The sequence below is a fragment of the Rhinoraja longicauda genome, chromosome 25 (genome assembly GCF_053455715.1).
Source record: "Rhinoraja longicauda isolate Sanriku21f chromosome 25, sRhiLon1.1, whole genome shotgun sequence".
NCBI lineage: Eukaryota > Metazoa > Chordata > Chondrichthyes > Rajiformes > Arhynchobatidae > Rhinoraja > Rhinoraja longicauda.
This window is the reverse complement of record NC_135977.1, coordinates 22,261,654-22,288,344: the sequence shown is the minus strand read 5'-3', so window position 1 is coordinate 22,288,344 and position 26,691 is coordinate 22,261,654. Positions and strand designations below refer to the sequence as shown.

General features: G+C 41.9%; 2 protein-coding genes across 3 annotated transcripts in view; one reads left to right on the top strand and one right to left on the bottom strand.

Moving 5' to 3' along the window:
• Window positions 1–17,963, bottom strand: part of setd1ba (SET domain containing 1B, histone lysine methyltransferase a) — an 89,131-nt gene extending 71,168 nt beyond the window's left edge. Inside the window, exons 1-7 of one of the 2 annotated variants that reach the window (XM_078421663.1) lie at window positions 17,763–17,963; window positions 17,342–17,454; window positions 17,006–17,154; window positions 16,714–16,812; window positions 16,221–16,491; window positions 15,568–15,689; window positions 6,045–7,259 (exon numbers count right to left, since the gene is read on the bottom strand). In XM_078421663.1, coding sequence (XP_078277789.1) covers window positions 6,045–7,259; window positions 15,568–15,689; window positions 16,221–16,491; window positions 16,714–16,812; window positions 17,006–17,154; window positions 17,342–17,414 — 1,929 coding nt within the window. In that variant the 5' untranslated portion in view covers window positions 17,415–17,454; window positions 17,763–17,963. Of the gene's footprint in view, window positions 1–6,044; window positions 7,260–15,567; window positions 15,690–16,220; window positions 16,492–16,713; window positions 16,813–17,005; window positions 17,155–17,341; window positions 17,559–17,762 lie in introns of those variants that run through there. The other variant, XM_078421664.1, reaches the window with a different exon arrangement.
• Window positions 17,964–18,135: 172 nt separating this feature from the next.
• rhof (ras homolog family member F) overlaps window positions 18,136–26,691 on the top strand; it is a 48,849-nt gene continuing 40,293 nt past the window's right edge. Inside the window, exons 1-2 of the mRNA XM_078421661.1 lie at window positions 18,136–19,294; window positions 26,116–26,280. The gene's annotated coding sequence lies outside the window, so the exon portion shown is untranslated. The remainder of the gene's footprint in view (window positions 19,295–26,115; window positions 26,281–26,691) is intronic.

The window sequence follows — 26,691 nt, the reverse complement described above, 5'->3', positions numbered from 1 at the left end:
GAAATAGCAGGGGACTGGGGGTCTAATGAGATGGAGGAACTGAGGGAAATCCAGGTTAGTCGGGAAGTGGTGTTAGGTAAATTAAATGGATTAAAAGCAGATAAATTCCCAGGGCCAGATAGGCTGCATCCCAGAGTGCTTAAGGAAGTAGCCTCAGAAATAGTGGATGCATTAGTGATAATTTTTCAAAACTCTTTAGATTCTGGCGTAGTTCCTGAGGACTGGAGGGTAGCTAATGTAACCCCACTTTTTAAAAAGGGAGGGAGAGAGAAAACGGGGAATTATAGACCAGTTAGCCTAACATCGGTAGTGGGGAAAATGCTAGTCAGTTAATAAAGATGTGATAGCATCACATTTGGAAAGTGGTGAAATCATCGGACAAAGTCAGCATGGATTTACCAAAGGCAAATCATGTCTGACGAATCTTATAGAATTTTTCGAGGATGTAACTAGTAGAGTGAATAAGGGAGAACCAGTCGATGTGTTATATCTGGACTTTCAGAAGGCCTTCGACAAGGTCCCACATAGGAGATTGGTGTACAAACTTAAAGCACACGGTATTGAGGGTTCAGTGTTGAGGTGGATAGAAAATTGGTTGGCGGACAGGAAGCAAAGTGTAGGAATAAACGGGTCCTTTTCGGAATGGCAGGCAGTGACTAGTGGGGTACCGCAAGGCTCAGTGCTGGGACCCCAGTTATTTACAGTGTATATTAATGATTTGGACGAGGGAATTGAATGCAACATCCCTAAGTTTGCGGATGACACGAAGCTGGGAGGCAGTGTTAGCTGCGAGGAGGATGCTAGGAGGCTGCAGAGTGACTTGGATAGATTAGGCTAGTGGGCAAATGCATGGCAGATGCAATATAATGTGGATAAATGTGAGGTTATCCACTTTGGCGGCAAGAACAGGAAAGCAGAGTATTACCTGAATGGTGACCGATTGGGAGAAGGGGAGATGCAACGTGACCTGGGTGTCATGGTGCACCAGTCATTGAAAGCAAGCATGCAGGTGCAGCAGGCAGTGAAGAAAGCGAATGGTATGTTGGCATTCATAGCAAGAGGATTTGAGTTTAGGAGCAGGGAGGTTCTGCTGCAGTTGTACAGGGCCTTGGTGAGACCGCACCTGGAGTATTGTGTGCAGTTTTGGTCTCCTAACCTGAGGAATGACGTTCTTGCCTTAGAGGGAGTACAGAGAAGGTTCACCAGATTGATCCCTGGGATGGAGGGACTTTCATATGAGGAAAGACTGGATAGACTGGGCTTGTACTCGCTGGAATTTAGAAGACTGAGGGGGGATCTTATAGAAACATATAAAATTCTTAAGGGGTTGGAGAGGCTAGATGCGGGAAGATTGTCCCCGATGTTGGGGGAGTCCAGAACCAGGGGTCACACAGAGTGGTGAGTCTGTGGAATTCTCTGCCACAGAAGGTAGTTGAGGCCAGTTCATTGGCTATATTTAAGAGGGAGTTAGATGTGGCCCTTTTTGCTAAAGGGATCAGGGGGTATGGAGAGAAGGCACGTACAGGCTACTGAGCTGGATGATCAGCCATGATCATATTGAATGGCGGTGCAGGCTCGAAGGGCCGAATGGCCTACTCCTGCACCTATTTTCTATGTTTCTATGTGCCTCGGCCCACACAACTCCTACTTCTGCACATGAGTTTGGTAATCTGGGGCAGCACAGTGGTGTAGCACCAGAGACCCAGGTTTGATCTTGATTATGGGTGCTGTCTGTACGGAGTTTGTACGTTCTCTCTGTGACTGCGCGGGTTTCCTCCCACAATCCAAAGTCATGCTATTTTGTAAATTAATTGACAATACCAACCAGAAAATCAAAAATATTTTTCCCACCCCTTCAGGCTCAAGAAAATGCAGCATTCCCTTTTGCAAATGACCGAAAAACATGGAATGACCCAGAAAATAGGTGCAGGAATAGGCCATTCGGCCCTTCGAGCCAGCACTGCCATTCAATATGATCATGGCTGATCATCCAAAATCAGTACCCCATTCCTGCTTTCTCCCCATATACCCTTGATTCCATTAGCCCTAAGAGCTACATCTAACTCTCTCTTGAAAACATCCAGTGAATTGGCCTCCACTGCCTTCTATAGCAGAGAATGCCTCAGATTCACAACTCTCCGAGTGAAAAGGTTCTAAGTCTAAGTCCTAAATGACCTACCCCGCAATCTCTTTTTCATGTCTGACATTTTTATGTACATTTCCTGGCCCAAATGATGCACTATATCCCCTCCCCCCCCCCCACCACCCCCTCCCCCCTCCCACACTACCACTCTCCTTTCATGTAATTAGTCAATAAACAGTATTATTCAATAAAAGATTTGCACCAAGAGTTCCTATCAAAAGTTGATGTGTAGAAAAATGTAAACGTCAGATAGCACTTTCGATGAAGTTGTTTAGTTTAGAGATACGGCATGGAAACAGGCCCTCGGGACCAGCGAGCCCACGCTGACAATCAACCACCCATTTTCAGTCAAAACCTTTTCAGTCAGAGTTGTAAATCTGTGGAATTCTCTGCCTCAGAAGGCACTGGAGGCCAATTCTCTGGATGCTTTCAAGAGAGCTAGATAGAGCTCTTAAAGATAGTGGAGTCAGGGGGTATGGGGAGAAGGCAGGAACGGGGTACTGATTGAGAATGATCAGCCATGATCACATTGAATGGCGGTGCTGGCTCGAAGGGCCAAAGGGCCTACTCCTGCAACTATTGTCTATTGACACTATTTCTATTTATCTAATTTTCTCATCCATTACCTACACATTAGGGACATTTTTTTATTTTTTTAAAGAGGCACATAACTTACAAATCCACATGTCTTTGGGATATGGGAGGAAACCGGAGTACCATGGTCACAGGGAGCATGTACAAATTCAACACTGACAGCACCAGGGGTCAGGATTGAACCTGGGTCTCTGGTGCTGTGAGGAAGCAGCTCTACCATTGCATTGTATGTTGTTTTCATTCAGTGTCATGAGTAAGGTCAATCATCAGCACCGATCAGGACCCTAGCATAAAAACTTTGCCTCCACCCCTGTTACCCATCATGGATAAAACAATTTGAAGAAAAATTAACAGGTACAGATACTTGGTTGACTCGATCATTCATTTTATCTAACCAAAGATTCATTTCTTCTCCCAAAACACTTTTAAAAAAATGTTCTAACATGCCCAAGCTCAGGTGAATGATAGGAGAGAGTGAACCGGAAACAGGACCAGAATTAGAGAGAGATCAAATTGCTTCAGATTGCCCCCATTTCCTCAGAGTGAAAAGTCCCATTGGAAATGAAGCAATGGGCAATATCTAGGATTGAAATCGCAAAAATCTGATACAGTCTTCAACCTAGGCTGAATTCCTATGGAAAAGGTTGCAATAAAGATTGCAATACAGGAGCCTTGAAAAAGCTTAGGTGGGTTCCTATGTCCTAATGGTGGCACAATGGCGTAGCGGTGGAGTTACTGCCTTACAGCGCCAGCGACCTGGGTTCGATCCTGACTACGGGTGCTGTCTGTACGTAGTTTGTATGATTTCCCTGTCACCACATGGGTTTTCTCCGGGTGCTCCAGTTTCCTCCCACATTCCAAAAACGAGCATGTTTGTAGGTTAATTAGCTGCTGAAAATTGTAACACTGTCCCTAGTGTGTAGGCTAGGACTAGTGTTCTATTGGTCAGCATGGACTTGGTGGGCTGGAGAGCCTGTTCCCACATGGCTAAACAAAACAAATAACAGTAACCCAAAAGAAGTCTCAACATCAACATCCTCAAAATTAAAACAAAGTTATGATTCAAGTTTAACTTATTTGTTGCAGTTATTGATTTCCCTACACATTTCATCATACTGTTCAAGAGTTAAATATTTAAGGAAATCTGACTTGCATTAGGGGAGATTTTGATTACAACAATGTGCAAAAGTTTAAAGTGGAGGATCTTGTTGAAGCATTCTCAGCAAACAACTTTAATCTCCACTGTAGTCACTCCGCAGTCAAAAACCCCAAGTACGTTATCACGGTTACCCACTGAGCAAAACTAAAGGAAAAAGCAGAAAATCCTGTTGAAGTTGACCAATAGACAATAGGTGCAGGAGAAGGCCATTCGGCCCTTCGAGCCAGCACCACCATTCAATGTGATCATGGCTGATCATTCTCAATCAGTACCCCGTTCCTGCCTTCTCCCCATACCCCCTGACTCCGCTATCCTTAAGAGCTCCATCTAGCTCTCTCTTGACCAGAGCCCATTTCAATCACTTCAGCTCATTGAAACACAAACAGGGCAGGTAGACGAGGATGAAGTGCAGGTTCAATTCACAGCAAATTAACTGCCTTGCAGCGCAGACACACGGGTTCAATCCTGACCTCGGGTGCTGGCCGTATGGAGTTTTTGTTCTCCCTGTGACCGCATGGGTTTTTACCAGGTACTCTGGTTTCCTTCGCGCAGCTCAAAGACGTGCGGGATTGTAGGTTAATTGGCTTCTGTACATTGCTCCTAATGTGCATGGAGTGGGATAACATAGAACTAGTGTGAACGGGCAATGGACAGTCGGCATGGAGTCGGTGGGCCTGCATTCTAGAGCAATCACTCAATTCCACGCTACCCCTTCCATTTCATTGAGTTATGCTGCTGTAAAAAGGTGGCTTCTCAAACCATGGTAGGAAACAATGACAACGAAATCAAAGAGAGAAAGAATATTTGGGACCTCTGAAGGATCGTAGAGGGAATACAATAATTGATGAATAAGAAATAGTATCCTCACATTACAGCCATTCACGTTATGGGATCTCACTCTTTCAGAATTTACAAATCATGATGAATCTGTTGACGATATATATTATGCCCAGAGATCTATGAACCTTGAAGTTTAGCAATTACAACAACTTTAATGCTATTAAATTTCAGCGGTAATGAGTCGGATCAATTACCAATTGATGCCCTTAGCATGGGGCACCAAGGATAAATTGATACCCATGAGATTTTTTACAATTGATTGATGATATGAACAATGAAAGAACAACTTAACTTTTCAAGTGTGCCAATCTGGATTAAATAGTGGAAAGAATGTGCCCAGGTTACTGGGTAGGTTGGAAGAATGGTCAAAAGGTGAGATATTTAATGAGGAGGAAAACAGAGTAATACACACAAAGAATGCCCAGAGGGTGGTGATAGTGGACTGACAGATGGAGGGAAACAAAAGTGAAACTTGCAATTAGAAGAAAGACTACAAGGATTTTTACATTAGGAAATAAAAGCAACTCAAGAGAAACTAGAAGGGAAAAACAGGAAGTTTTATGTAATGGGTTATAATTTGGAATAAAGCTACAGTATTTGTGAAAAATGAATTATGAAAAAACTGGCACAGAAAAACTGGCACAAAATGTCTGTGAGAAGTGTCCAAAAGAGTGGAACTAATGGATTCATTCTTGTTAAAAAGTCAGCAGAAACAGAAAGGATCTAATTACTCTATCTGCACTGAGATAGTATGATATTTCCTCAAAACTCTAAAGAAAGTTATATTCTAATTAGTTATAAATTCAATGGAATTAGTTGCACTGAGCTGGGTTGCACTGGTATAATGGATGTTGTACTTACGCCAACAACTTTCAAATACACAAGTCTGATTGTGGAACTGTTTGCTTTCCCTTCAGTTTCAAGCTGAACACCAACAAGTTAGTGGAACTCCAGACACATTATGCCCCAGACTGAACTCAATGAAAAGTAATGCCAATGTCTGCTGTATGACATTTAACCAGGATTTCTAGGATTAACAAGTCCTTTCCCTTTTGGCTACGGCAGTTGCCACTGCAAAGTAAATTAAAAACACAGGCAAGACACCAAATTTACAATAATATAAAGCATGGCTACTGCAATATGTTCCATTTGGATCATAAGTTGACATAATCAACAAAATTAGGATCAAATTCAAGAATACATCACAAATACAACCAGGAGTCCAATGCCAAATAGCTTGTTCTCTGTTCTGCTGAACAATGGTTCTAACACAATGCAAACTTATGGCAGCAAAATTGGTTTACTTACTTCTTCCAGTGCATCTGGAACAGGCGCAGGTTCGACGGCATCTTTGTTGGGTTCACAGCTCTCTGTTTTAACTGCAGGAGTCCTACTGTCTGACGATGTGGAAAACCTACTCATCTGACTAGACTGGTCAACAGGTGTCATACTGGCCTCCGATGTTGACCGTGAGCTTTGGTTCTGTTGAACAGCTTCGAAAACAGGATCCTCGTCGTCAGAGTCTGGAAGAGGAGTCGGACTGACGTCCTCCAGGCCGGTGCTGGACGGCCGCGAGGACGGAGTAGGACCTTGCTGAACCAAATGCGTGTTTGACCCAGGAAGTGGTAACGGAGAAAGCTGAGAGGAAGAGGAAGATATGGGACTGTGCTCCATTTTGATATCAATATCCGATTCTTGGTCAAAGAAGGGAAGCTTCGTCCGTTGCTCCTTCAAAAGCATCTCAATGCGAGAATCCAAACTGTTGGGTTTAGTTGAGCTACCTGCTGGTTCAGGTGTTACAGGTTCAGGAGTCACGGCCCTTTCTGGAGATTTGGTCGAGGAAGCAGGAGTTTGATCGTTTGAGACGGTGCTTTCCACAGGAACTGGATCTTCTACTTTTTCCTTTGCGGGCGCAGTGTCCACATTGGTATTGTTGTGCCCGAAGGCATCGGACGGTAGCACAGGTCTTCTGTAATCGTGGTCTCTGGATCCCTGACCATGGTGCTGATCCAAAGTACGGGAAAACACTGGTTGGGCAGAGTGCACGGTCTGGTAAGGGGAAAAGGCTGACTGATAGTTTGTCCCGGACTGGCTGGCTGAAGGGTTGTGAGAGTAGGATCCACCCTCCGAACGAGCCGACTTGTAGGTGTTAATCGGAAGCTCAGCACCTCGATATGTTCCCGTGTTATGTGAGTAGTGGTGTCCCAGTCTCCTGAAGGAATCTTGATAATTAGATTCCGCCGGTCTCCTCGATTTGTACCCGCATTCTTGCGAGTAAGAATAGACTGGCGTGCTCTGCCGACTGGAATAGCTGGAATCCTGGGAGTAAGGAGTTCCCAGCCGTGGGGTATGTGGCGTGCCTTGCGATGACTGCGGCGTATACTGGCTGTACGAATTCGGTGTGTCTTGGCGACAACTGGAATAAGCAGTATCGTGGGAAAAGGGGGTGCTACTGTTGGGGGTTAGAGACGGTCCCATGGGAAGGAAATTTTCACCAGTTCGAGGCTTCTGGAGATCATTGACCTATGGCAACGAGGAAACAAATTAATGTTTTGACCTCAACGAACTAAAGGAAAACTTTCTGTCCTAACAACTCAATGTTCTCAACAAATTTACACATTATGGTGGAATTGAATAAAGATGATGAAATTGATTACTCTTTTTTAAAAAAAGCTTTAAATTACTGGTACAAGCCCACCACCGATTTTCCGGCACCCTTGGTTTCAGAGCATTGTTGTATTATCTGTTTTGCCAGACCAACAGAGGTGGCGGGCTGAGATACCGGCCCGCAAAGTCAGCCACGGAAGTCGGCTATGGGAACGGATTTGCCAACTCTGGCAGGGCCAGAGTTCCAGAGCCCTGGCTGCAGCCTCCAAATTCAACCCCCTTCACGGAGGATGAGGATGAGGCCGAGATCGGCCGCCTCATGCGGCCTATGTACCACATTTTTAGCGGGACATCTGGGGGTAGAATTTGTCCAGATTGTCCAGGAGAGGTCAGACCACCAGTTGCCGGAAAATCTGTGGTGGACCTGGACCTATATATTAATATTTTTTCTCCCCCAAATGCAACTTATAATTCTTTTAATAGGTCCGTGGTGGAAAACAATTGAATGACTAATCACTTTATTACTTATTAAAGTGAAATGAAGTAATTCACATTATTACTTCATTAGCCTAAAGTGGCTAAATCAAAGACATAGAAAATAGAAAGGTAGCGTATAGGAACCGGCCCTTCAGCCCACAATGTCCATGTTGAACATGATGCCGAGATAAACTAATAAAGGGTGATCCATTTCCCGCCATTCCCTGCATACCCACGTGCCCTATCAAAAATCCTCAAACACCATTATGCCTCCATCACGATCTCTGGCAGTACATTCCAACTGCTAAAAAGCTCTCCCCATTCGTCCTTTAAACTTTGCCCCTCTTGCCATAGCTACAGCCACTCCAAAAGTGGGTCTTAGAAGATGTCCAACAAGTAGCGTTGCCAGAGCTTTTGATCACCTGTTGCTGGCGATTGAGAACTATAGCTCTTACAAAGAACCTACAAAGAACAGGGCCAATACTGTCAGGCAGAATCAACACCTGTCCTTCCAAAAGTGTAATGTGGCAAAATGCAAATCTATTATACCTGGCTTGTCACCTATTTAATGATTTCTGATGAATTAAAAGCAAATGCTCATAATAATTGTAATATAGATTTGTAATTGATCATTAAAACAAACCAGGCAACATGTTGACCAACTCAACACTATCTGGCATGGACACATGGTCTTCTGCACCTTAATTCACTGTGGATTAATGACTTCCTCCAAACTCCCACCAACTAGCCTGGCTTTGATAAAAATTAGCACTGCAGGAAATTTGAAATGTGAACTTATGCTTGACTATTGCCAACCATAAAGTATTTGTTTTTAAACAATGTGCACATTAGAAACATCAACATATAAATCTGCTATGTTTCCAAGTCAACTTCCTAATTAAACTGCCAATAAATAAGATTGATTAAATGAAATGGTTAAAAAAATAATAATTGAAAATGTGTGGTAGGAACTACAGAAACTCCAAAATCTTAAATGTTTTCTGTTAAATATTTAGTTTTTAATTATAAATCAACTGTGAATAAAATCTCTAGCTTCATTACAGATACATTTCTACAAATGTTCTATTTTCATGATTCTCGAAAGTGAAACCAAATCACATTCAGAAACTGAGAAAATTCCTGAGATTTAAATCTAATTACCAACACTACTGCATTTAATGAGAAAGTTTGTAGGAACCGCACTTCAAAATGTTCACTCTGGTTCATTTTAATGCTCCAGTTTCCTTATCTATTAATGGCTATATTCACTGCATCAAAGATCCAAACTTGTCTACTCAGCTCATTACATTCATTGAAAAATTGATCCAACTCCTAATAGCTGATGTTTTTGCACATAATTACCCAAACAGAGCACAACTTTTCCAAAATATTGAGTCATAGAAACTCTGCTACCCATCATGTTTGTGCCAAACATCAGACACCAATTAATGCAAATCCTATTTTCCCCCCTTTCTTGCATCCTCAACAACCCACACAAGCAAATTCTCCAGACATCCACCTAAACAAGGGGCAATTTGCAGCACTTAGTCGACCAACCAGGTCTGAGGGGAGACTAGAGCACACAAGGGGAAACCCATGCAGTCACATGCATAATCAACATACTCAGCGCCCAAGTTCATTGACTGAGTCTAGTTCACTGGAGGTGTGAGGTAGCAGTTCTAATCTCTGCCACTATACCATCCCACAGTTAGATGCCTTATTTTTCTTGTCACTACCTCTTTATGAAATAAAGCACCAATGGTCATTTGTGTCATAAAACTACTCATTAAGGCACAGGGGTGCAGCAATAGAGTTGCTGCCTTACAGCACTAGAGAACCGGGTTCCATCCTGACTACAGGTACTGTCCGTACGGAGTTTGTACGTTCTCCTTGTGTCCACGTGGGCTTTGTCTGTTCCTCCCATAAAGGCATGCATCTGGCATTGGTAAATCATCCCTTGTGTGTCAGATAGAACTAGTATACAGGTGATTGTTCATCGGCATGACTTGGTGGGCCAAAGATCCTGTTTTTTGACTATCTCCAAACACAAAGAAAAACTGTAAGTCGGTCAGAAATAAATGTTTTTAACTGGAATTTCCCCAAAGAGCAACAAATTCACATGAAGGCACGAAACTGCTTTAATTTATAGACTCAGTTCAGGTTTTTAGATCAGTCATTTCCTTATTAGCTTTGCTCCCCTCCCTTCCAATCTACTCTATTTGTCATAACATAGTTCGTAGTCTCATCCAAGTGAGATCTCTTCTGTGAATCAGTATTAACAAGCTATTTCATCCCAAGAGGAATAGTTTAGTTTAGAGATACAGGGCGGTAACAGGCCCTTCAGCCCACCAAGTTCATGCCGACCAGTGATCACCCTATTACATTCTAAGAACAATTTTCAACTTTACCAAAGCCAATTAACCTACAAACCTGTACGTCTTTGGAATGTGGGAGGAAACTGGAGCACCCGGAGAATACCAATGTGGTCACAGGGAGAACGTGCATGCTCTGTACGGACAGCACCTGTAGTCAGGTTCAAACCCAGGTCTCTGGTGCTGTAAAGCAGCAACTCTACTGCTGCGCCACTGTGCTGCTAAGATTAATGTTTAATCTTGATCCTGCTATGTCCATAACCAAGTACTTTCTAGTATGAAGGGGATACAAGGAATTACAAATGCTGGTTTATACAAGAAAAAAGGCACAATGTGCTGGAGTAATTCAGTGTGTCTTGCAGCATCTCTGGAGAACATACGTGATGTTTCGGGTCAGGACCCTTCTTCAGACTGATCTGACTTTCCTGTGAATTCCAGTGTAGGAACCTATTGCCTCCTTAATCCAGGGATAATGTTATCAATGGTAGGTTTTTACTCCTTCCACAGAATAAAGCAATCTACTTTACACCAGTTAGTTGTGCACAAGATCTACATACAGCAACAATGCCACTCGGAACTTTACATTACTTAATTAAAAAGGAACAAACCTAAAACTGGCACTTTATATTGACTAGAAATGCCAAACTACTGTCATTAATATAGAAATGACATAGAATGCAAAATGCGAGTAGTGGTATTCGGTGTGGGGGGGGGGGGGGGTGTTTTGGGGGAGTTATTTGTACTGGTATAATTCATTTGCCTGTGGGAAGATGAAAGGATCTCTGTTCAAGGCCATCTTTCAAGGACTCCATTTTACAAATTCAAACAAATCTAGAATTTGCTTGAATTTCGGTAACTATTTCGTCATCACATTTCTCTTAAGAATATGGTTTAAACATTATTAATTCATCAATGGCTTAAAAGGTATGGACAAGAATTTAAGCTTGACATAGGTTTTAAAAAAACTAAACCCGCAATTCGCATTTAGTGGATAAAACTGGAGATAGAAAAAAAATCACAAATTTGTGCATAACTTCCAATATTGTTAGTTGCCAATTCCCACAACCATTAAGAGACACAAGACTTCACCAAACAGACTACTTTTTCAACAAACACGGGAAAAACTAATTTGGACCCTAATCATTTTCAGAGACTCTATGATGCACAGAAAAAACAATAAAAACTCATCCATGGTTAAGTACTAATGTTAACCATCTGCCTAGAATTAGTGGGTGACAAAACAAGAATATAAAAAGGAATTAAAAAATAGGTTATAAGATTAATTTATTGTACCTGTTCTACTAGTTAAATGTTGTAGAATAAAATGTTGTCTATTTATATCTCAGTAAAGCCTTTCTTCTTAAAAAATGCAACATTAATAATGAATTATTTCATATTTATTACAATCTCACAAAATACTGACATAGACTCATACAACATGGAAACAGGCTCTCAGCCCAACATCTATACTAGTCCACCTGCCTGGATTTGGCCCATTTCCCTCTATACCAATCCTATCCATGTACCTGTCTAAATGTTTCATAAACGTTGCAATAGTACCTGCCTCAATTACCAGCTTGTTCCATACACCCACCACTCTTTGTGTTAAAAAGTTACCCTTCAGGTTCCTATTAAATTTTTCGCCCCTCACCTTAAACCTATGTCCACTGGTTCTCAATTCCCCCCACTCTGGGCAAGAGACTCTACGCGGTTTCCCAATCTATTCAATAGACAATAGACAATAGAAAACAATAGACAATATTCCTCTCATGATTTTGAACATCTCTATACGATCACCCCTCATCCTCCTGTACTCCAAGGAATAGAGTTCCTGCCTGCTCAATCTCTTCCTATCGCTCAGACCCTCAAGTCCTGGAAACATCCTTGTAAATCTTCTCTGCACCCTTCTCAGCTTGACATCTTTCCAAGAACATGGTGCCCAAAATGAACATAATATTCTAAATGTGGCCTCACCAATGTCTTGCATAACCTCTCAACTTCAATACTCAATACTCTGACTGATGAAGGCAAATTTCTTTCTTAAAAAACTTTTTTTGGCACTGCTAAAATACAACAATATATTAATGTGGTCTTAAGACTATGATAGAGTGTGCATGTAATGAACAATTGTGTGCTGACCATTAAAAGTCTTTTTCTTTAGAAAAACAGTCTCACTGGGAACATGAACTATATGCATAAAGAATAATCGTGTTTGCCTCAATATCCTTTCAAAGCAGCTTGCAACAGTAAATATGCTATTATGCACACACAAAACATATAATTATTTCAAAATGTAATATATTTTTGCTCATCAGTGAAATTAAACCTAGTGTAATAAGATAGGCTCTGCAGCTATGAATTTTTACTAAATTCTTATCTTAATCTTAAAAATTTGTCTTTTCTTTAAAAATGTCTGTTTCTTTTCTGATTTCTTAAAGGCCAACACTCAAACCAAGGTGAAGCTTCAGAATTACCTGAAGGCTAACAAGTAACAAGATTATTAGGGGTTTAGCAAAACAAAGAGAACAGAAACAAACCTACTCTTATGTCACCCGACATCCACACATCCAAAATAAGTCGCTGGATAATAAATTAGCAGTGACCAATTCTCCCCTTCCTAGTGCTATACACACACAACATTCTTAACATTCACAAATATTGCCTTAAGCCCACAAAACTGCAACGTACAAAAGTATATATCTCACATTTCATATTAATTAACCTTCATAAGGTATGTCTGTGTGAGTGTGTAGAATTAAACAAAATCACAAGAGCGAATGGCCTTGAAGTTTTATTCACATTTCCCACATTCAGACTTAAACTGTTAATGTTATACTTCTAGCTGTAACTGATAATGAACAGGCATGGATGTGAGCAGCCTCAGACCTTAGTAATATTCTATTTTCCCCATTACAAAATCTGTGACATTCCCAATATCGATACTAAAATGTGTCATTAAATAAAAAGCACGTTGTGCATATTATAGGAGCAGTCTGGTTATTAGGTTCAAGTTAACGCAATTGGAAAGTGTCAGCACAAGATATGTAACAGGTGCTGAACTGCTTATTTTGGAGAGACTGGTTAACACCCATTCGATATCTCCAACATTATTGCAGCTTGTGAAGCTGCTGTTGATGATGTTCATTTCTCCAGCAGACGAGCTTCACCTTTTTTCTAAAAAATGTCACATTGCCAGGCTAGTGCATCAATATTTTGCCAAAGGATCTTCAGTAATAGCTAACAGGGTGACACCTGGGATTCTCCAACCACAAGCTCCTATTGATTAGCCACATCAGATGAAAGAACTGCTTGAGGTTCCAAAGCTGGTCCCAGGAAATACCAGAGGTCAAAATCCCACTGACTACTTCCCTCAAACACTTCCAGGCATAACGTTATAGATATACAGCAGCTCTGAAGTAAAGCAAATTTCCAAACTAACCTTGTGCCAATTACCCATGTATTCCATCTATCTGAGTTAAAGGCTGAGAAAATATTTTAACTATAATCAATTTGGAACAAGACATCTTATGTCACAAATATTTTATTTAATAAATTATTTTTTTCATGTATTAATGCTTTCCCATTAACTATGAACAAAATCCAGTTTGCAGAGTATTGCTACCTCAGAAACTTAAGACTCAAAACAATTTGATGCTAATTAAGCATTAACGCTTTTTTAACCTATTACCTCCTGAGCAAATATTATTTAATAGCTCTAATGAAGTCAAATTAGATGTGTACAAAAGTTAACTAGATTATTTAAGAAAAGTAGGGGGGGAAATGATTTAAATAAATTTGGAATTTCCCTGTGATACAGTAATTGTGCAGGAAACCAGTAACACAGTTAGTTACCTCAATGCCACTTTTAAAAGAACATGATGGTCTGGATAGCTGTTCCTCAATAATGTCCATTACAAAAAACTGCATTACCAGGTACAGTACGTCAAAGTAGAAAATTAAAAGAAACCTTGATAGCAGGTACTATCACAATGTTTAACAAACATTTAGACAGGTACGTGGATAGGGTAGGTTCAGAGGGATATCGTAAGGTCAAAGTGATAGGAGCAGAATTAGGCCATTTGGCCCATCAGGTCTACTCCACCATTCATATATGGTTGATCTATCTCTCCCTCCTAACCCCATTCACCAGCCTTCTCCCCATAACCTCCGACACCCGTACTAATCCAGAATCTATTTATCTGCCTTAAATATATCCACTGACCTGGCCTCCACAGCCTTCTGTGACAAAGAATTCCACAGATTCACCACCCTCTGACTGAAGATATTCCTCCTCGTCTCCTTCCTAAAAGAACATTCTTTAAATCTGAGGCTATGATCTCTAGTCCAAGACTCTCCCACTAGTGGAAACATCCTCTCCACATTCACTCTATCCAGGCCTATGGGCCAAGATCAGGCAGGTGGGGCTAGTTTAGATGGTCCGTGTGGGAATGTTGGGCCACAGGGTTTGTTATCATGTTTTATGACTCTATGAATAAATAGGAAGGACATAACTGTAAGGCACAGATTTAAGGTCAAGAGATGGATAAATCAGGATGATGAGCCCCCCCCCCCCCTCCCCCAATCAAACAATGGAAAGAATCCAGAACCCACTGTGGACTGTGACAGAAACCCTTGTTGTATTATTTTAAAACCCCTTAAATTAGCATTTTAGCTATATTGTTACAAAGCTATTGATCTAGAAGTGGGATTAACCCCCCCCTCCCCCCTCCATGAATACAGTAGGCAACATTGTGTGCATCTTCAGTGCACACATGTCCATCAATGGTTCCCCACCCCACCCCCCACCACCACATCTTAACATGCATGTCAAGAGTTTGATTTAAAAATAATAAAAACACAAAAGGATTGTTAATAATTCTTACATCATGCATCAATAACTTTACATCCAGCATCTTATTCTAAACAACCAGAATCTGAGAATGTCCCGTTTTAAAGGAAAAATAAGAAAATGATTTAACTAAATTCCCATGTTGTAAATCATTACATTTTTCAGACCCATTTTATTTCCACCAAAACGTAGGAAGCAAGCAGAAAGTCCCGTTCTTAATTGGCAATCTGACCCAATAAAAAAATTGAAACGGCACAACGTCTATCAACTAAACGGTGCTAAGATTCACATCAGAATTGGCACTAAATGTAGCTCTAAATAGTCTCGCACGCGTTACTGAGAATCATTGATACGATCGCATTAAAAACTTGATTCTCTGCCTTCCTGCACCCGGTCTAAACGATTGCACTAACGTGACATTAAGTGGCACAGTGGGTGGGGGTCACTGCAACACATTATTTCCTCGCGCCATTTGTCAAGCGGCAGTATATTTAGCTATAAATTTGTTTTTAAAAAAGGTCCATACCTGTCCAAACTCACTGTTTATTATGGGAGACGAGTCAGAAAAGGCATCGGAACCGACAGGAAGTGTCTGCGGGGTGAAATGACCGCTGACCAGTAACTCGTAGTATCTCATCCGATGTTCACCTAGAGAATGGCAGCATGGTGATCACTACCGACCCTTCAGTCAAAAAATCAGGCTTAAATCGAGACATTACTGCGCTGCTCTCCGACTGATCACACGCGACACCCCTCAGTACTAAAACAAAACAAGCGGCACCCCTCAGTCTTGAATTAACATATTGACCTTAATTTTACGAGACTGTTGCATTTATTTTTTAAATAACGGTCTCGACTTTATAAAATAACTTGGTGCGAATCATATCAAATCAAAGCAGCGCGATTCAAAATAAAACCATCGGTCATTCATTCATGTATCAATCTAACAGGTTACCCGAAAGACACAGGATGGGAGGATTTTACAAATTGCAGCAGTCCCAGTGTCTGTTTCCTAGCAACATTAAACAACTTGCATTTGTGTGTACACGTGACTTGCAAACGCCGTTAAAATGAGTCAATATTACATATTTACATGACAGTCCCGGTGATAAAATGAGCATGACCTTAGTGACACCCAATCGGTTAGAACTCAAGTAAATAAAAGTAACTTTCTTGCACCTTTGGTATCGAGTTCCACATGGATGATGTTTCCCATTACGGAAGTGCTGTTAAGGTGCTGGACTGTATCTTTGGCTCCCTTCACTGATGCGAACACCACTTTCGCGATTCCCAGATGCTTTTTATTCTTGGGGTTGTAGAGTATTTCCACCTCTTCCACCTCGCCATACTTCTTGCACATGTCTAAGAGAAATCCCTCTCGAATGTTGTCGTTCAGCTTTGCAAACGTTACCTGCTTCGGGGGTACGGGTCCTACGTAATTCTCGTCGATCTGTCGGCACCAGGAGCACATTTAATCAAATGTATTCTCTATCTCTCATCAAAAAGAGAACTTTTATTGGACATTTAAAAATATATATTGGACATTTTAATATTTATTTGTTTCTGCTCCGGAATTACAAGGTAAAACGTTAGAGTAGCACGCAACTGACTGAAAATGACGCTCAAGTCGTGAAGGGGGAGGGGACGACATCCTTGTTTTTCATGAACTTACTTTAAATTTTGGAACAGGCAATTCAATTTCTTTGCTTTTGGTCCACATGCGTCCAATGCGAGGGTCTCTGACTGTATCAACCGGTGGAACACCGGGATTCTGTAACGTGAACGGGGCGGGGGGAAAAAAGTTGTGAAGAACGTGCAGCAAACTGAAGATGTATCAGTTTAAGAGCACCTGACAGGACAAACCACAATGTAACTTTACTCGCTTGCAACATTAACAATGGCAGCATCCCTCAACGAGAGAGAGAGAGAGCACCCAAGTGTTACAGTGCCACAGGGATACTCACCGGGAGACTGAAATGTTGCCCATGATAGCGGTAGAGTTTGTGCTGCCCCTTCTTCAGCGCCGGGTCAATAATCAACTTATAACTTCGCCAATGGTGACTTTTCTTCTCTGCTGAACTCCCTCCTGCGTGCTCCATCCCATTGATCAAACCTGTAAATGGCAAATTTAAAAAAACACACATGATTGCAAAATGCCTCGGTGCTGCAGAATATATATATATTTTTTACTTTGCTTTCCACCGAATACGTTGCACATTAAATGGGGAGTGGAGGGGAAGGAGGTAATGAGAGGAATCTAAGCTGGCTGGACCATGAGAGAGAAAAAAAAACAATCTCACTTGAACTCTGTTTCTTGTCATGATCTTCGTGGTGCCTCGGTTTCTCTCCAGGTCCCAGCTCTTTGAAAGACATTGTCGTCGATTGCTACGGGTTTTGGACCGAACGGCGTGATCTGGAAAACAATTACATGTCGCTGATTAGATTACATTGTGGATCCCCTGCCTCCTTTTTTACGAGCCAACACATATTGTGTGCTTCTGCTCAGAGTGCGTATCCCACAATCCACCCGCCTGCTCCGGGTAGACTAACTAGCTCTCCATTCCCTTCGCACATTCAACGCCTATGGTTAGCTGCGGAAAAAAACCCCACACATATCGTCGGCCCAACTCGGCCGCCCGAAACGATTGCAACATTTATATTTGCAACAGTGTCACCCTTGGCGCGCAGTATAAATTCGTGCAAGGTTCCCAACTCACTCACAGCAATTCTGAATCAGGATTGGGAAACCGCGCCATGTTTACGTGGCGTCAAACTGGGTCCCCAAACAAGATGGGGAGAGAGAAGTGATTCAAGTTTAAGCAGCACAATTGAGCGTTAACTTCCACATCGCCATTGCCCTCGCTGCCAGGCGTCCGCCGCCACTGATGGTTGCTGCTGCTTGCTGCTGCTGCTGGCGGCGTCCGCCGTTTGCACAGACTGAGGGGAGGGGGGGGATAGAGAGAGGGAGGGGGGGAAGGGGGAGATGCTCTCTGTCGGCCTGTCACACACAATGGGGCAACTTCCCAGTGGTTTGAATGGTTGGCCGATTTTTTTTTTCTCTCTCTCTCTCTCGTCTTCGGTTCTTAAAGGTGGTTGGCGAAGGCAGCCAATCCGGAAAGGTTTCACATGAGGATCATGGGGACCGGAGTGAAAGGTCGCTGAGCAGAGGCTGAGAGTGCGCTCTGTGTGTATGAATGTGAGCGCTGCAGGCATCAGCAGCAGTAGTAGGCACGGCGCTGCTTGTCAGCCAGCAACACTTCGAACTCTACAGCCTCAAACACTGATTTCTTGTTTTTTAAAAAAAATAAGAAATCTAACTTAGATTCTCTAATTTCTATTTTGCCACATTGGAAGAACTGATGACGAAACGGATACATTCCCTCCAAGACATGAAGATTTTTTTAAAATTAACACATTTTTTGTTTTTTTGGAATGCATCTTGGGGTCGAAACTAGGTCAAGGCACACCCGTCTGCTGTTATACTGAATTGAAGCCTTTGTGAAGGAAAATGAAGCAGAATTGGATCATTTAAATGCGTTTTATGTTAAATTTTGATGTTAAAAACGAGTTCTTAAAATATTGCAGTATTCAATGTTAATTTGTGAATATAATGTAAGTTAAAGGTTGGGTATGTTTTACTTTTTCTAAATGATTAAATGTCAATTGCTCATATTTACTTTTTAGCATGCAGCAAAAACTTTTAAAATATCTTCCAAATTTTGCTCAATGGTGGAGGGTTTTTTAAACCTTTCTACGGTTGATTGGCGTTATCCTTGTTTTAAAAACATTTTGGCTACCCTGCCAGAATTTTATTTTTTAATTTGTGTACTTTAGTGTGTTCGTTTAAATACATTATCATGGAACACAGCTAATTGACAGCCTATTTAAAGCCATTGTCCAAAATGGTGGTGTTACAAGTTTTTTTTAACAATTTTTTTTAACTTTTTATTTCTAATTCCTTAAATTTTCAGAATATATATCTTTTATCAGTCGTGCTACTCTAAGGCGGATTCCGAGAGACCAAATATACAATGTTTAATATCCGATGCCCTTTTTACTCTTAAATTAAAGTATGGACTCGTTGCCCAGGACTATCGGCGGCCTCTCTCTACTTTCTTATATGGCAAGCTATTTCTGTACGAAGATATATTTTTAGAAAGCATGAGGTTCGTCTCAAAATATATTTGTGGCAGGTGACGTCTCCGTACACTGCCTTGTGTGTGACATTATTTTAAACCTGGATTAAAACTAAGGTCTGTACCACTTTTATTATTTAACCCGAATTCTGCGAAGGACTATGTTTGCAACATTTCTGTGTGTGTGGTTGATGCAGTTTTTCACTTTCTAAAAAATAAAACGCAGCTTAATTATATATTTCGAATTCATTTTCTGCATCCCCTACGAACAGCACTATATCACCGTATGGTTAGTTTGAGGCATTCCGATTTCACTCAAAAGGCCTTTCCGCTTAATCCACACATCATAATGATTTTTTTTAAATTAATGATTATAGAATGTAAATATGAACTCTTTTGAGATTGGTAAAAATTAAAATCGACGCACAAAAGCTGATTTTTATGGAGATAATGCTTAAATATATATAATTTAAAGGACAGTGATTCCATTAACACGAATGGAAATATTTGCTACGTTTTTATTTAGTTAGGGCTGCACGCTATCACTTACTGATGATGGGAAAGGGAGACTTTTAGCCCCTTGCAGGGTTAATGCTGAGATTATTTGGGTTGTGAGCAGCGGTAGTCCCCTGAAACAGTTTCAAATTACAGAGGCCCCATATAGGCGTTGTCTGTTTTTGTTCTGCACAGACGGTCTTCCACTGTACATAGAAATGGAGCTGCTGAAACAAAATGGAGCTGACATTATAGTGTGGCTGCCCTAAGAATGAGTAATCAAGGTGCTGTGGACCAGCCTGAAGAAGGGTCCCGACTCCAAACGTCACCTTTCCATGTTCTCCAAAGACGCTGGCTGCTTGACCCGCTGAATTATTCCAGCACGTTGTGTCTTTTTGTTTAAACAAGGTGCTGGCTATTTCTGGAGCCGCTGTTTCAGGCGAGAGTGGGCCACGGTCTGTGTGTGTGATCAGTGAAATGCGTTTCTGTTTCGGGGGAAAAGAAACTCCTTTCGATCTGTAAAAGTAAAAACCCATTTTAGGCTGGCCTAGAATATTTCCCATGAGTAATTTTCAAGCAGCACAGTTCAAAAATGTATCTTTATTCCTGAAAGTAGTTTTTTATTTTAATTTTAATTAGGCTGGTGAATTGCAGCAGACATGGAGAAAGAAATGAAGGCCGTTGTTCTGGAGTATATTTTGACCGAGGGAACTCGGAATACAATCGCTAGAGCAACTAAATCCCACAGTAATTGTATCGTCCTCCGGCAGCAATCTCACCCAAGCGCCATTACTGAATTAGCCTACTGTGGCGCAGAGGCTCAAATATAGACGGTAATAGACACAAATGCTGGAATAACTCAGCGGGACAGCATCTAGGAATGGGTGACGTTTCGGGTCGAGACTCTTCTTCAGATTCTGCCTGTCCCGCTGAGTTACTCCAGCTTTTTGTGTCTATCTTCAGTTTAAACCAGCATCTGCAGTCCCTTCTTTCACATATACACGGTGAGTGTTGTGTGGTTATCAACTGGCGCAGTTGGTAGAGCTGCTACCGCACCAGAGAGCTCGAGTTCGACCCTGACCTCGGGTGCTGTCTGTGTGGAGTTTTTCATGTTCTCCCGGTGATCGCGTGAATTTGTAGATTCATTGGCCTCTTGATCCTAATGTGCAGGGAGTGGTTGAGAAAAGTGAAATAATATAGAACGAGTGATCTCGGTGGTGGGCCGAAGGGCCCGTATCCATGCTGTATCTTTCAATCAATCAATCGCGGTGAGCATTCTGTGTTTGTTGTCAAGTGGCTCTCGATATGTAAAGGCGGGGTTTCAGAAGGCAGTGGCTGAAATAGTGGGCGCAGGTCCATGTATGTAGACTGAAGAGCTGTATGTATGAATGGTGAATTTGTTTCCAAGGGCTCTGGCACTTGGCAACTCCTTCCTTCGTGATAGAGTCCAGTATTCTTACCACTTGTTACTTGGACCTATTTAAAACAAGTTTATTTTAGGTAGGGATAAACTGCAGATGCTGGTTAAAACCGATGATAGACACAAAATGCTGGAGTAACTCAGTGGGACAGGCAGCATCTCCGGAGAGAAGGAATGGGTGACGTTTTGGGTCGAGACCCATCTTCAGAAGACTAAGACGGGTCTCGAGTGGAAACGTCACCCATTTATTTAAGGTAGGGCTGCAATGGATAGTTCTCTGTTTCAGCTCTCCACCCACCCCCACTGCCGTCATGAAATAATCCATTCCAGGAACCAGTCCAGACTTCTAACAGCTTTCTTTCAAGCAGTAAATTCATGTAAGATTATAGGATGAAAGTTGGTTGTCTGATTACCCAATTGGTCATCCAATATCCTTGCTCCTCTGGATGTTGCTGGGATAAGGCAGAGTTTCATTCAGCTGGAGTTGGATCATCAATTCTCTCCTTGGTGCTTTATGGATCAAAGTCTTGCGGTGGCTTTTTCTTCTCAAAGTCCTGCTTCTTGGTAAGTGTGGAAGGAACTAAGAAGGTGCGAACCTGAAAGTAAAGTGGGGAAACGCAAGCAACACAAGCACAGAGGCCATGACAGAAGAAGGATATGCATGTGTTTGAAAGATAGAAAGAGGGCTTAGATATTCTGGGACTTGTCCTGAGCTTGACAGAATAAAAATTCTGCAGGATAAGGCCCCTGAAAAGTATGAGGGTGAATGTCTAGTTTATTATTAATGTCACATATACCGAGGTACAGTGAAAAGCTTTTTTTGCGCATTTCAGTCAGAGTAAAAACTGTGCATGATTACAATCAAGCCGTCCACAGTACACAGATACAGGGTAAATAACTATGTTAAATATTTATCAATGTGAAACAATAACAGTATTTATTTTATTAACTTTATTATGACAAAAAGACATTGTTAACTGTTCAGTTTCTATTTAATGTAATTGCAAGTGCTATTTTTATTGCAATTACATGTCGATGTCACTGTTTCCTACTGCTGGACCCAGCATGTGGGATGTGGGGATGGACTTGAACCGGAGGGGCAACTTTTTCAATCAGAGGATGGTGGGTATAAGGAATGAGCTGCCAAGGAAGATAGTTGAGGCAGGTATTATGACGGCATTTAAAGTACATGGGATTCAAGCAACTGCAGATGCTATTTTACAAAACAAAGATACAAAGTGCTGGAGAAACTCAGCGGATCAGGCAGCATCTTTGGAGAATATGGATAGGTGACATTTCGGGTCTGAAAAAGGGCCCCGATTGAAACGTCACCTATTCATGTTCTCCAGAGATGCTGCCCGACCCGCTGAGTTACTCCTGCACTGTGTCATTTAAAACACTCTTGGGACAGATATGTAAATAGGAATGGATTAGAGAGGGATATGAGATGGATACCAACTTAGTTGGGGCATTTCAGTTGGCATGGATGAGTTGGACAGAGGGGCTGTTTCTGTGCCGTATGACTTTGAGTGCAGGCAGGAAAGGATTGGGATCTTTAAGCAATTCAGCTTCATATAATTAGTTGCACAGTCATTTTAATATGATGGGCTTGCCTGACAGTGGTTTATGGTCTGTCATCTCCTCCCATCAAATGAAAGTACTGAAGCTTGGATGAAATACATCTGACAGGTTTCTGGTAACTTTTATAATTGGGTAGACAAGAGATACAGGGAACAGCAGCTGGAATATTGAACAAAACACAAAGTACTGGAGGAATTCAGCAGGTCAGGCAACATCTATGGAAGGAATGGACTGGTGACTTTTGGGTTGGGACACTTCCTCAGATTCCTCTTCTGAAGTGGGTCCTGTGCTAAATAATAGAAGATTAAACAACAGTGATAATTTGCTGAAATATGAATCTTGTACTACTTTTACTCAATTGACAATCTTGCATTGTTCCCATTGAATAGTTGATAGAGAAAAAACTGCTTCCCAGATTTCAAAGGCTGCTATTGCCGTCCCAGTCCAGGTCAGTCAGTCAAGGGCAGTCTGAGGACTGAACGGAAAAATATCTTTGCTTTAGCAGCTCAACCATTCATTGAGTGTTAAATAGCTGTTAGGAATTCTATATTTTAATAAAAAGGCAAATATTTCCATGAACAAGAAATGCAGATAAATTTGCAGAAAATCCTCCACATTTTAGATTGATTGAAAGATACAGCATGGAAACAGGCCCTTTGGCCCACCGACCACTGATCACCCATTCCCACTAGTTTGATGTTATCCTACTTTCGCATCCACTACGTACACACTCGGAGTAATTTTACAAAGGCCAATTAGACTTCAGACCCATGTGGGATGTGGGAGGAAATGGGAGCACCTGGAGGAAGCCCACGTGGTCACAACTTCACTGACAGCACCGGAGGTCAGGATCGAACCCAGGTCTCTGGGGCTATAAGTTGGCAGCTTCCCCAGCACCACTGTGCCGCCCAAAGATGGCAATATCATTGTCAGCTCAAAAAATTGTTTAAACCAATTGAATAAAGACTTTGTGCTCATTCATTAAATCTGTGCTCTTAATTATAAGAATAATACTGTTCATGCTTGAAATCCATTCGTTTGAATGGAGGAATGTATTGAATTCAATGATACAACAGAAAACATCTGTGGATGCTGTAAATCTAAAATAACAGAAAACACTGGAAATATCCAGTGAGCCAAGTAACATCCGCGGAAGCAGAAATTCAAACCCCGCCTTTTCAAATTAAGAATTCAAATACAACTAAACAAATCTGTAATAACAATCTAACATCAGTGAAAGATTTATTCCAAGAGCATCTCGTAGCGTCATACCATGTGAAACAGATCCTTCAGCCCAACTTGCCCACACCAACCAACATGTCCCATCTATACTAGTCCCACCTGCCTGCATTTGGCCCATATATCCCTCTAAACCTGTCCTATCCATGTACCTGTCTAAATGTTTCTTAGACGTTGTGACAGTACCTGCCTCGACTACCTCCTCCGGCAGCTCATTCCATACACCCACCACCCTTTGTGTAAAAAAGATACCCCTCAAGTTGTTATTAAATCTTACCCCCCCCCCCCCCCCCTTATCTCAAACCTACAGGTATGTCCTCTGGTTCTCGGTTCCAATCTCCTAAACTCACAGCCTGTAGCCAGCAAGAAGGATAAGTGCAGCTGGTGCTTGCAATCACCTTCAGCTTCACTTTTCCCCACACGCCATCCTGACTTGGAAATATATTGGCCATACTTTCATTGTTACCAAGTCGTGCACTAACACAGTCTTGCACCATTATGAACTTGGTTTTATTTCTAATTATATGTAAGCACTAATGTCTTTTTTTTTGCAGAGTTTTCTTTCTTTTAGAATTTTAAGTGAAATTTTTGTATATTTTTATATCATCTGTTCTTGTGTGCGTTTCTCTCAGTCGATGTGCCTGTGATGCTGCTACGACCAAGGTTTTTCCTGTACCTCAGCGTACTTGTGCACATGGCAGTAAACTTGACCTTGAGTCAATATCCTGAAAGTCCTCATATAAAATGTTTAGTTTTCAAGGTACACCATGGAAACAGGCCCTTCGGCCCACCAGGTCCATGCCAACCACCGAGTACCCGTTCACACTCGTTCTATGTTATCCCACTTTCTCATCCACTCCCTACACACTAGGGGCAATTTACAGAAGCCAATTAACCTACAAACACGCACGTCTTTGGGATGTGGGAGGAAACCCGCGCCGTCACAGGGAGAATGTGCAAACTCCACACAGATAGTATCTGAGGTCAGGATCGAACTGGGGTCTGTGGCGCCGTGAGGCAGCAGCTCTACCACCTGCGTCACTATGCCTCCCCAACTTCACAGCCAATACCACGCCGTAACTTCACCAGAAGAACTCAAGCAATTGAAGGTGATTCAACTGCTGCAAACCGTGGTGAAGGTGCTGTACTACTGTTGAACAGCTACACATAATGAATATAAACATATCTTTCCTAGTCATAAAACGCTGGAATAACTCAGCGGGACAGGCAGCATCTCTGGTGAGAAAGAATTGGTGACGTTTCGGGTCGAAACCCTCTTCAGACAGTCAGGGGAGAGGGAGACTAGAGATATGGAAGGGTAAGTTATGAAAACGACAGTTCAAAGTAGACGATGATCAAGGAAATATAGAATTGTTCATTGTTGGCTGAGGGTAAGGTGACAACGAGGCATAAAATCAGAAAAATTAATCTGTAGGGCCGTGAAACTATGGTGGGGAGGGATGGAGAGAGAGGGAGAGAACGGGTTACGAAGTTAGAGAAATCAATATTCATACCGCTGGGTTGTAAGCTGCTCTGTGGAGTTTGCACGTTCTCACCGTGACTACATAAGCTTCCTCTGGCTATTCTGCTTTCCTCCTACATTCAAGAACGCACAGGTTTGTACGTTAATTGGCCTCTGTAAATTGCCCCTAGTGTGTAGGGAGTGGATGAGAAAGTGGGATTACATAGAACCAGAGTGAACAGGTGAACAAGTGGTCGGTGTGGACTCGAAGGGCCTGTTTCCATGCTGCAATTTTCACTTAATAGCTCTGGTTCTTCCTAAGTACAGAAAGTGTAGGGTGGTACCTCGAGAAATTGAAGAGAGCAAAGAGGAGAAATGAAATATTTGCAACAAATTGATCAAAAGTCCCACATATTTTATAACTATATTAACATAAAGGGCTAATCAGGGAGAGAGTTGGGCTATTAGAAACCAAAGAGACAATGTATGCATGTATTCAAAAAGGATCATATTGCAGTTGAAGAATTCAGTGAAGAGTTGGCGAAATTCTAGAATGTCATCATTAAAAAATATATATTGGTACCTTAAAGATGGAGAAGTCCCCGTGGCCTGATAAGATGTATCAGAAGCTTCTATGGAAAGCAAAGAGGAAATAACTGGGGGCCCCGACATATTTCAGACCTTGAGCAACAAAACAAAGTACTAGAGAAACTCCAACTTTCAAATCTTTGTTGGCCACAGGAGAGGTGCCAGCGAACTTGATGAGAACAAATGTGGTCCCTTTTGCACAAGAAAGGCAGCTGGGAGAAGCCACAGCACTACGGGGCTCTGTTCTAATGTCAGTAGTAGGGAGGATACACGAGAAACATTCTACTGGACAAGATGAATCCACACTTCTGAGGCAAGGTTAGTCAAATATAGTCATCATTGGTTTCTTTGGGGATGATCCTTTCTGATCAGTTTGATTGAATTTTTTTCAGATAGAAACATAGAAAATAGGTGCAGGAGGAGGCCATTCAGCCCTTTGAGCCAACACCGCCATTCATTGTGATCATGGCTGATCATCCACAATCAGTAACCTGTGCCCAACTTCTCCCCATATCCCTTGAGCCCCCAGAGCTCTATCTAACTCTCTCTTAAATTCATCCAGTGATTTGGCCTCCACTGCCCTCTGTGGCAGAGAATTTCACAAATTCACAACTCTCTGGGTGAAAAAGTTCCTTCTCACCTCAGTTTTAAATGGCCTCCCCTTTATTCTAAGACTGTGGCCCCTGATTCTGGACTCCCCCAACATTGGGAACATTTTTCCTGCATCTA